At 39.8% G+C, this 12,119-nt stretch overlaps 1 protein-coding gene across 2 annotated transcripts in view; it reads left to right on the forward strand.

Annotated features, from left to right (window-relative positions):
• abcc3 (ATP-binding cassette, sub-family C (CFTR/MRP), member 3) overlaps nt 1–12,119 on the forward strand; it is an 82,448-nt gene that overhangs the window by 63,293 nt on the left and 7,036 nt on the right. The window contains exons 23-28 of one of the 2 annotated variants that reach the window (XM_033612278.2): nt 166–479; nt 5,835–6,034; nt 8,319–8,445; nt 10,614–10,715; nt 11,318–11,464; nt 11,551–11,709. In XM_033612278.2, coding sequence (XP_033468169.2) covers nt 166–479; nt 5,835–6,034; nt 8,319–8,445; nt 10,614–10,715; nt 11,318–11,464; nt 11,551–11,709 — 1,049 coding nt within the window. The remainder of the gene's footprint in view (nt 1–165; nt 480–5,834; nt 6,035–8,318; nt 8,446–10,613; nt 10,716–11,317; nt 11,465–11,550; nt 11,710–12,119) is intronic. The other variant, XM_033612279.2, reaches the window with a different exon arrangement.

A 12,119-nucleotide genomic window follows, 5' to 3' on the forward strand; every position in this document is an offset into this window, starting at 1 on the left:
TCCACTTTTAGGGCATTGTGCTGGCACACAAGAAGTGATGCATCTTCTGTTTTCTGTTTGTCTGGTGCACACATTTTTAATAGGAACGGGCCCTAATCCATTTAACACAGGTGTTGTTGTGCTGTCACACTTGACCCCTCCCCCTCCCCTCCCCCCTTCTCGCAGGTTTGCTGTTGTTGGTTAACTGCCTGCTGTGCCGGGCCTACAGTATGCTGCGGGCAGCCAAGGTCACACACAGCAACATGCTTCAGGGGGTCTTGCGTGCTCCGCAGGCCTTCTTCGAGAGCAACCCCACTGGGCGGTTACTAAACCGCTTCAGCAAAGACATGGATGCTATAGACTCCCACATCCCAGATAATATTGACATATGGATGCGCACTTTCTGGTACACACTGAATGTGCTGCTCATATGCTCTGCCCTCACCCCAATGTTCCTCATAGTCATAGCCCCATTAATGGTGTTCTATTGGTGGGTTCAGGTAAATAGGAAACAAGTCTGCTAACTCATTAATACAACATGCATGTCTGAGAGTGTGTGTGCTGGTAGACTGTTGCATGTGGTTGAAGCGGTCACTGTTTTACTAGCGCTGTAGGTGAAGTGTAGTTTGGTCTCTGACAGTCCAGTAGTCATAGCTGACCGGGGCCTTAAAGGGACTGTTCACCTCAAAACGAAAAAGAAAAGTTACCTCTTAACTGTAGTGCTATTTATCAATCTAGATTGTTTTTGTTGCTGAGTGTTAGAGATATCGACCTTTGCAATGTCTGCCTTCTCTCCAATGAAATGGAACTAGATGGCACTCAACTTGTGGTGCTCAAAAGAAAATAAATATGAAAAACTTAACAGAAATGTCTTATTCCAGAAATCACGATTTTCTTTCTACTGAACTACAAACACCAACCAAATCACTGCGCAGAGGAAAGCATGCATCTACTCATGGGCAAGAGGCTCATGGTCATGACAGCGTGAGTTGTAAATATTTATTGAACTCCTCGGCTGAGCTGTAATGTCAGCTAGATCAGGTGAGGTTACAGTAGATGCATGCTTCCTTTTGGGCAGTGATACAGTTGGTGGGTGTAAATAACTAGTTCCTGCATGGAACTGCTCACAACATCTGTGGATTATCTTGAGCAACTGGGTCATGATTTCTGGAGAGAGACATTGCTGTTGAGATTTTCAAGTGTATTTTTTTGGCGCTTTGAGCAGTCCCCAAACCTGAGTGCCATCCAGTTCCATTATATTGGAGAGAAGACAGACACCTATACGGCCAATATCTCCAACACTCAACAACTCGCACCAAAACTATCTAGATTTCTAAATAGCGCTACAGGTAAGAGGAAAAATATGTATTTTGATTTTGAGGGCAAACCCTTGAATGGCTCAGTGGCCAGTTGTAGTGTAAGGCCCTGATCACACAGACAGCATTTTAGCAGTGGGAGGCGACTTTTTGTAATTGTTTTCAATGAGAATGAAGCTTTTTACTCGCTGTTTTTGTGTTGCTATGCGAATTGCATGTCTGCACTCTAGGTGTCTGGCATTTTTGCCAGAGCTATCTGAACTCCTTGAGATGAAAAAACTTCAGCTGAAAGCAGAAAAGTGCCTCACGTCATCTCCATTTTTTCCCCCATTGTCCAATCAGATGATTTGAGAGGCAGTCCTTCTGTGGTGGTCACGACAACAAGTTTACAGTTGATAAACAATGGAGGAGAAAGTGGTGGTAGTGATCGCTGGATACCCAGAGCTATACGGCCCAACAAAATACAGCAGGTTATCAAACTGTCCCAGAGTCATCCCAAAATATGCCTGGAAACAGCCATCATGGAGGTGAACCTCCTAGACCAACTGGTGGTACTCTCAGTGATCCACCCTCTTTTTTAGGATCTCATGTACCCACACAGATCTCCGTTTATCTGTGCTCAACAAACTGTTTGCTGACAGCCTCTCACCCTTAGCCAGAGCTACAGCAAGTACCCGCCGTCTGTCCATTTTAGTAACTAGATACTAATTACTAGTGGCATTTAATTTTTTTTAAAAAGTTAGTGCAGTGCGCCTCGCCTTTGAAACTTGAAAAACACTTTCTGTGTGATCAGGGACTAAAACTGTGGAAGATGTAGTCAGCAGCAATTTTTTTGGCAGATTAAAATTCTAGTTATATCACATTTATTCTCAGAGACAGGGCTACTCTGGAGGCGGAAATAATCTCACTAGTTATGCTCAACATGTATATTTATTAAATTCATACAGGAAGTGCAATGTCCAGTGGTGACTACACTTGGGTTTTGCTACTCAGCTTTTTACTAACTGAAAGAAGCTGCCCACAGTAGGTTGTAATACAACCCAAATTCAAAAAAAGTTGGGATGCTGCGTAAAACATAAATAAAAGCAGAATGCAATGATATCCAAGTCCAAGTCCAAGTTGTTTTTTGTAAATATACACTCATCTTGAGTTTGATGCCTGCAACACATTCCAAAAAAGTTGGGACAGGGGCCACAGAAGACTGGAAGAGTTGTGGAATGCTCTAAAAACACCTGTTGGAACAATCGACAGGTAAACAGGTTAATTGATAACAGGGTAGTATAATGATTGGGTATGAAAAGGGCATCCTCATAAGGCTCAATCCTTCACAAGTAAGGGCAGCGCAGGTTTCACCAATTTGTGAAAAGAAATGCATGAGCAAATAGTCCAACAGTTTAAGAACATTTCTTAATGCACAATTGTAAGTAATTAAGAATTTCACCGTCTACATTCATAACATCAAAAGATTCAGAAAATCTGGAGAAATCTCTGCATGTCAGGGGCAAAGCTGAAAACCAACACTGCTCATGACCTTTAGCTCCTCAGGTAGCACTGCATTAATAACTGTCATGATTATATAAAGGATATTACTACTTGGTCTCAAGAACGCTTTGGTAAACCATTGTCCATAAACACAGTTCGTCGCTTTGTCTACAAATCCAACTTAGGACTCTAACATGCAAAGTAAAAGCCATTTATCAACAACATCCAGAAACGGTGTTGACTTCTCTGGGCCTGAGCTCATCTGACATGGACTGACACAAAGTGGAAAAGCGTGCTGTGGTCTGACGAGTCCACATTTCAAATTGTTTTTGGAAATCATGGACATCAGGTCCTCCAGGCTAAAGAAGAAAAGGAACATCCAGATTGTTACCAGCTCAAAGTTCAAAGCCAGCATCTGTGATGGTATGGGGGAGTGTTGGTGCCAATGGCATCATGGGTAACTCACATCTGTGGCACCATGAATGTTGAAAGGTACAAACAGGTTTTGGAGCAACATATGCTGCCATCCAGATGACCTGTTTTTCAGGGATGTCTCTGCTTTTTCCAGCAAGACGATGCAAAGCCACATTCTGCACGTGTTCCAGCAGCATGGCTTCATAGTAAGAGTTCTGGTACTAGACCGGCCTGCCTGCAGTCCAGACCTGTTTCTCATTGACCATTTGTAGTGCATTATGAAGGACAACATACAACAATAAAGACCCTGGACTGTTGAATGGGAAAGAATTTAACTTTCAAAACGTCAACAATTAGTGTCCTCAGTTCCCAAACACTTACTGAGTGCTAAACATGCCCTCAGCCCAACTTTTTTGGAACGTGTTACAGGTATCAAATTCAGAATGAGTGTGTATTTACAAAAAAGTCAGTGAGGTTTATCAGTTTGAGCATTAAATCTTTGCACTGCATTCAATTAAATATAGGTTAAAAAAATAATTTGTAAATCATTACATTCTGTTTTATTGATATTTTACACAGCGTCCCAACTTTTTTAGAGTTGGGGTTGTACATCTAGGTGAGCTCAAGTCTTTTCCCAAACATACTTGCTGGTCTGCATAGACCTCTGGTGCCAGGAGAGACCTCTATGCCAGTCAGGCTTGCCAGATAGCTACAGTAACTTGTGCCCACTGAGGTTTCATGAGGTTATTTCTGCCACAGGAGCTGCTCTGTCTGTTGGGAGACTGTGGTGTCAGAGCTGGGTGAACTGTGGTAGCTGAACAGCAGTTGTTAATGGTGGTGTGTGTAGTGTTCATTGCTGCAGTACTGATGAATTTTTAACAATAACAAGGCAAACTCTAAATCATCCAACACTAATTTTTGCAAAATAACTGCTCGTGGTTTGCATAATGAAGAATTATTAATGTGACTAGAATGTTATTTTCTACTAACTTAAAGACAAATAGATCATCGTCCTTTTTTGTGTTTATTTTGGACACTGTTGTGATTAAGAACTAACATGTGTAGGTGGTCACGTAAAAGGTTTTCATTAGTGTTTCACTGGCCATTTTAAAGTTGAGAATACGATATGTGGTGATCAAAACAAACAATCCTGTACCTGACCTCAAGATGGCACAGTTTGGCATATTTCTGCTATTACATCTGGTTAAAGGAGCTCAATTTTACACATGAGCCCAGTTAACTTGTCACAATGAGTACTAAAAAGCCTTTGAAAACAGCTGTATAATGTTTTCTGTGGGGCTCTGGGGGGAGCTTCCCTACATAATGTCATCAGCTTGGGCTTGAGACCTTAATAGAAAGAACGTAAGAAGTAACTGCAGGTGCTGAGTTTGAAAGTATCTGGTGCTTTAGGAGCTTGACCCATACCAGGGAATAAAAGTCAGATTCAGCCTCTGCTGCTTTGGTTTTGACAGTTCTTTTTTTAACCTTGTGATTGCCCCAGACTTTATTGAAGTGACATACTAAATCATTTGAGCCTTTTTAACCAGGTAGAGATCACACAATGTTAGCTGTTTCGTAAACCAGATTATCTCATAATCAAGCCTTCAGGTATTAAGTTAAACAATCATTAATCACTCAGTCAGTAGCACATTTCATATGAGTCTGTGCAATGTACGGTGCCTATTCACTATACATAGGCTTTTGTCTAACCTTAACAGGACAGTTTAGCCCTCAAATGACTATTTGATTATCAGTTACTCACCCCATGTTTCATTGAATTCAGGAAGCCTCTGAGGTGAATGAAGAATCCAAAAACAATGAAAATCCTTGATAAATTGATGTTAGTTGGAGTATACCTTTAAGGATCATGCAGACTTTGAGGATAAGAAAAAGTCAATCAAGCTTATAAGCATTTCCTAAACGTGCTTACACTTATAAATCTGTTACATTGTATATGATCAGTCACAATCAGCTGTACTAACACAAACCTCATATTATTCCTATAGCTTTGTCTTGGCATCCATCATGCATGGCCTGTGTCTTTGCTGCATCATTCGTCTATAACCTTAGCTTCTGTTTGAATGATATATGTCGAACTTCTGCAAATGAAAGCCAAACCGCTTACTAAATCAGTATAATGGCACATAAAGATACTAAGCTAAACTAAACTTCTAACATTTTCAAAGTAATTGCAGCTTTCATTAGACTAAATTCATCATTGAGAAATCTTTGAGATGAAAAACAAAACACCTGCAGTTTGAAATAGCACACATTTTATTTGCTGTATAAAAATTGACAAAGTTTTTGTGCAACAAGTGATTACTTGTTCATCTGGCTTCACATGCAGTATAAAGACATTCCTGAGGAGAGCTGATTTATATTTAGACTTTGTATTCGTCACCTCTGTGGAGCTTATGTAACCTTCGCTGGCTTCCTATCAAAAATGTGTAAATTGGAATATCAAATGAGCTCTGCAGGTGTTTTGTTTACACAGTCTTTCTTTATTATCCTGCATGCGTGCGAGTGTGTATGCGTGTGGGCTCGTCTGTGTGCATCATGATTGTTTTTGAATATCTGGGCATCTGTGACACCATGTTCAGTTGTAATGTTGTGTTTTGTTTCTCTCCACCTCAACCCCTGTAGAGATTTTATGTTGCCACGTCTCGGCAGCTAAAGCGTCTGGAGTCAGTCAGCCGCTCTCCCATATACTCCCATTTCTCTGAGACCGTCACTGGATCTAGTGTAATCCGAGCCTATGGCAGACACTCTGCCTTTGTTCTGATGAGTGATATGAAAGTGGATGAAAACCAAAAGAGTTACTACCCTGGTATAGTGTCCAACAGGTAAGTGTCCTGTTTCAGCTCAGCAGAACAGCAGCTGTGTTCCAGTATTGTTGTCTCCTCTTTTATCCTTCTGTACACAGACACTGGTGTGATGGATGAGGCCTTTAGAGGAATAGTTAGGATTTTTTCAGGGAGAACAGTTATTTACTTTCTTGAGTTAAATGGGCATATTGACACCACTATCCTATATGCACAGTAAATATGAAGCCAAAGTGCAGCCAGCAGCCGGTTGTCTTAGCACAATGATTGGAAACGGTCTAAGGGTAAAAATGACAATTTGTTATTTTACAGGCGGTTATGTGAAGGCCTGCTTCTTGTCTGGTCACAGAAATATTGTACCCCCATAAAACCATAAAACCACAATTTCACATTTACACTTATGTGTCAGTGAGGATGAAACAAACAACATTAAACATTTAAATAGTCACCTTTAGATGCTGGTTTGTGGATAATACACTGTAAAATGTGACAAGTTGATCAAACTAAAAAAAAAATATATATATCTAGGACACTGGTTGCCTTGAAAAAGGCAAAAAAATATGACCACTAGTCTTAACTTATCCTACTTTATATTTAATCATAAAGTTTAAGATTTAGTTGTATGTACTTAATTTTGTGAGGTTGTTACAAATTAAAAATGACAAGTGAAATGAACTTGTTCTAAGTGTTACTAACTTAAGTAAACAAAGTCTGAAAACAAAGCTTCAGCCAACTTACAAGCTAAATAAAACGTCACACTATGCATATCATACATATGCTTTGAACTGTAACAAACAACACTGTAGTTGTTGACAATCACATGTCAGTATTCATGACATGTTGACAAAACAGAACTTGCAGATATCCTTACTCCACCACATACAAAATCTCATGTGTCATGATCAAGTTAAGTTAGACTAACCTGATTACCTTAAGCAGCTAGCACTCTGAAAGAACATGTTAATTTCACTTTTTATTTTTACATTGCAACAACTTCATCTAATTAAGTAAATACAACTAAACTTTGCGTAAAAATAAACAAAAAGAAATAAATTTAACATAATTTAAAATCTGGGTAAGGCAAAAATAAATATTTGGCTTGAGTTTGTCACATTACAGGAAAGTGTGTTATTAACCACCCAACCAGATTTGGATGATTAAAAAACTTTTCCAAGTATATAAATTTGGTTTCAGTATTGCTTTAAAAAAAAAAAAAAAAAAAAAAAAGAGCAGTATTCTCTGCTCTGAAACACTAGGGGCGTTTCTGCTGAAGGCGCTGCATAGAAACAGTCTCTTGTTAGCATCTAACCAGTAGAACACAACATATACATTTGTGATGGCTCTTTCTTGTGTTTTTATGATAGTGAGATTTAAAACAGAGTTATTTATTCATTTAATTATTAGATTAAGAGAGCTAAGACAGCATGTAGAATGTAGCGGACTTGTTGGATTTTACAGTGTAGAGACGAGAGGTATCAATCTTCTCATCCAACTTTCAACAAAAAATCAGGTGTATTTCCTAAGTATTTTCTAAAAGCACCAATGTGCATGTTTTTACCTAGCTACCACATTATGTGTAGGTTCATTTAATTGTAAAAGGGAGAAAGGCACCTCTTCCTTCAAGCAGCTGTTTTTGCACTAAGTTTGGTAAGTGGATAGGATCTCCTTGGATCCACATTTTTTACTAGGATGGCGAAGACGTGACCCACCTTACTCTCCCTGTAATTGACTGGTACTTGTTGCCTTTGTTGTTGGTTGGATTGCTTAGATTTAGAGATTGGGAAGGGTAAGAATGTCAGGGCAACCTAACCAGAGGGTAGGGTCAGTCATGCCTTCCACAAAACTCCTCAAAGCTAGCTCAGCTCTTTGGCACTGCTTTCCCTTTGTTTTCTCAATGCTTCATCTGTATGTGCATACTTATTATGTTTTATGTTGCTACAATGTATGTTGACAATTTGAAGAAAAGATCAGAAACAGAAACTAGCTCGCTAATCTCAGTAGCCTACAGACATCATGGCAGAGGCGAAGAGAGTGAAGAGAACGTTGACGGAGGATGCAAAGAAATGTAAAACAAGAGAATCGCTGAACAAGAGGCCCGACATGACTGAGCTAAAACAAACTCATGCAGGGAGTTTTGTCATTTTTCCAGATGCTAAAAATCACATTCAAATGCTAGCAAACTATGTAAAATTACATCGGCTGAAAACACTCGTCGTATTTCCTGTCATACCAAAGGCTCAGTTCCAGAGTTCTCCATTCGGTCTAAATCAAGACTGTAACCCGTCTGTAACACTCTGTCCTGCAGATGGCTTGGAGTACGTATTGAATTCATTGGGAACTGCATAGTGTTGTTTGCTGCTCTGTTTGCTGTGACTGGAAAGGAGAACCTGAACCCAGGCCTCGTGGGTCTGTCAGTGTCCTACGCTCTACAGGTACACTACAAACTAACCACTGTAATATGATCTATCCATAGCATTTAACTGTTAATACAATAGCTTAAGTAAATTAGAAGCTGAGTTTAGTTTTGTGTATAAGCAAGTTAGCTCCATATATGGTGTCTATGTTACCAGATGTGACTTCAATATTATAATGGATAGCATTAAGTCAATAGTACCCATGTCTTCGTAAACTTTGACGATGTTACAAAATAACGTAGGGAACCTATTTAGGTCATACTGTGTTTAAGGTTTCTGCTAGAACATGTTTCCATGCTTTAATCAAACTAAATGGTCATAAAATTTTTATTATTATTTTCCTCATACTGTCTGTGCTGGAACACCTGTATTCACTCTTTGTCTGAAATGCTCTGTTTCAACACCTGCCTCTTTAACGCACCTCCCAAAAAAGCCCAGTCTGCCTCGATTGGTCAGCAGTTCTGCGTCTTCCCTATCTCTGTGTTGCCGCAGAGGCACTTTTTCTCATTAAAAATCACCAATAAATTATTCTAAACACAACTGAATATGTTTCAGCAGGAATACGATGGGAAATTGGGGAGAAAGTAACAACATCAACAACCAAATTTATATGTTTCCCTGACATTAGCATGGCGCTACATGTAGCAGTGTGCTTGCAGCCTGACAATGACAGTGTATAGCTGCACTTTCTCCCTTTAAAAATCACCAAAAAGCTTCTAAACACAACCGGACATGTTTCAGATGGAAATTGATCCGAAATTGGGGAGAAATTTACAACAATGGCAACCAAGTTTACATGTTTTCCTGACGTTAGCGTGTAGCTACATGTAGCAGCGTAGGCTACATATTGTAGACACTTGCAGTGGTATGCCTGGAGCAGATGACCATTTAAAGAAATCTGACGTCAGCTTGTAGCCAAAGTAGGAAAACATTTTAGAACAGTTTGAGGCCTGAGGTTTTTCTCACAGGGATAATTTTTAGTTTATGTTAGCAATGAGTACAATTATTGTGGGTAATGTGTAATTCTGAATTGGTCATACTCACTGAGAATTACCGCCCAGTGCTGCAACAGTTACACTCAGTAAGGAGTCTGTAAGCCATTCATCTACCTTTAACTATTTCAACCCAGTGTCAGAAATTAGCAAAGGCCACGGGCCATTTGGCCTGCAATTTATCCAATAATGCCCCCAAAAGCCATGTTCCGGGGGCCAAAATTGCCCCCAAGTTTTCGAAACAACTATTTGTATTTATATTTTTAATGATATTACAATCTGACATTAAAGTATAATTTTATTTTCATTAAATTAATTTACCGTCACGTCTACAACTCATTTTCCAGACATAATCAACAAGATTGCACTGATTATGTGAGAGTAATCTGACAGAGAAGGGGAGGGGGCTTTGCTGTACCATAAGTATAAATTAACCATTTCTTGGGTGATCTGTGTCTACACAATGACAAATGAATGAAAAATTAAGGTAGAATGAATGTTAAATTTTAAATTAACTTACTTCCAGGATTGCATCTAAGGAATTTATAGTAATTTGGCCTTTTTAACAGTAAAAGTAACTGTAATGTGGTGAAACATTAGTACTGCTATCAGTAGATTAATGGTTAAATCATCACATTTAAACTGGTTGAATTATAGGAAATCTGAGTGATATTTTGCAACCATAACTTTATGTGACCCATTATTTGTTTCATTTATAGTGGTTTCTACTGAAGACACTATCTTAGTTGGTTTTGCTTTTCATGTGCTTATTGTTAGAACATAATTAAAATGCCCCCATTTTCTAGACTGTGGGGGCCAAAATTGCCCCCAAAATATTTTGTTAATTTCATACCCTGTTTCAACCATTCATCCACCACTTGTAGCTACTCATTTCCTATGGTTGGCTAATTATTTCAACCCTTACATGACTAATAGCTAACTGTTTAGACCTCTCTGTTCTGCCCTGCTCTGCTTTTCGGGCACTCTAAATTGCAATACATGGTGGTCTGGAGTTACAGTTGATTTAACATGTGGATGTTTTTTTAACCAAAACATAATTTATGATTTTTCGAAATAGTTGAACTACTTCATAATCTTTCCATGTACCCTCAGTAAGAGCAGAAGTACCCACTATGGAACACTGAAATACATTGTATGGCACTGTAACAACACTTGGCGGTGTTGTTTTCATAGGTGACCATGTCTCTGAACTGGATGGTGCGAATGACTTCAGATCTGGAGAACAACATAGTAGCAGTGGAGAGAGTGAAGGAGTACTGTGAGACCAAGACAGAGGTATCTGATATTGTGTGTGTGTGTGTGTGTGTGTGTGTGTGCATGTGTGTGTGCATGTGTGTGTGTGTGTGTGTGTGGTCGTGTGTTTCCCTTACTAATATCCTACAGAAGCTAAAAGCTGAAGTTGGATTGTGCGTGTTTTCTTTGAAAAGTAAAATAGTGTTGGCTTTGTGCTGCAGTTAAAAAGTAGGAATTTACCCACATTCCAAAAAACTGTCCTGCTGCCAAGTCATGTTCTCAAACAACACAAGACCTATAAACTATAACTAGATCCAGAAATGTTAGATTACCTAACAAGGGCCCTTGTGTTACAAGACAAACAGGGCATTTGTACTGTACACAGTGTACTTTTTCAGCAGCCATCACAGAAAGTGCCCCATCTATAGCTGGTAGAGTTGTTAGTGAAAGCTTTTGTTTGGAGCATCCCGTGTGTCTCAGAGGTGAAATAAATGTTTGGCAGCTCTGAGTGACTCTGAACACACACAGTTCCAACTCTCTGAGTTTTTCGAGTGATAAACAAATCAGTTCTGCTAAAAGCCAAGCAGGCTGATGAGTTGTTCAGAAAGTTTTCCTAGTCAGAAATGCTGTGTTTGTGTTCACAGGCCCCTTGGGAGGTGGAGGACAAGAAGCCCCCACCTGAATGGCCCACGAAGGGGAACGTGGAGTTCCACGACTACAGCGTTCGGTACCGAGAGGGACTGGACCTCGTCCTGAAGGACCTCACTCTGAATGTCAAAGGAGGAGAGAAGGTGGGGAGGGTGTGATGAGGTGATCAATAAGCAGTAATGGGTCAACAGGGTTCACTGATCACAGCTCTTTGTATGTTTCTGTACAGATTGGTATTGTAGGTCGTACAGGGGCCGGCAAGTCCTCCATGACACTCTGCCTCTTCAGATTGCTGGAAGCTGCAGCAGGAGAGATCACCATTGACGAGGTGAAGATAGCTGAGATAGGCCTGCACGACCTGAGGTCCAAACTCACCATCATTCCACAGGTACACAACACATTCACACGCACATTCCTCACAAGATGGGTGAGAGTTAAAACTTTGGTTTGACAGATGTCAAATTTTAAAGCCCAGTACATTTGTTTTGACATGGAGCCCCTGAAAGCACCATTTACTTCTATTAATTAATCACAGTTCTCCACATAATATAATTCTTGACAGCAGCATTGCTGACATTGTTTCTCAGGTGGTGGTTGTTCCACTTCTCTGAGACTCTAGCACATAACGTAAAAATCTTATATATGTTCAGTCTGTACAAGAAGCTCAATGTCAAAACTACAAGTTGTGGTTTCCCTGGGCTGTAAATGGTGCTGTCTCTTGGTTTGGAGTAACTTCCTGTTGTCCTGTTCTCATCGTGAGGTTTTTTAAGCAACCACTGACAACCAAAACTGACAAGT

Source organism: Epinephelus lanceolatus, chromosome 21 (assembly GCF_041903045.1).
Source record: "Epinephelus lanceolatus isolate andai-2023 chromosome 21, ASM4190304v1, whole genome shotgun sequence".
NCBI lineage: Eukaryota > Metazoa > Chordata > Actinopteri > Perciformes > Serranidae > Epinephelus > Epinephelus lanceolatus.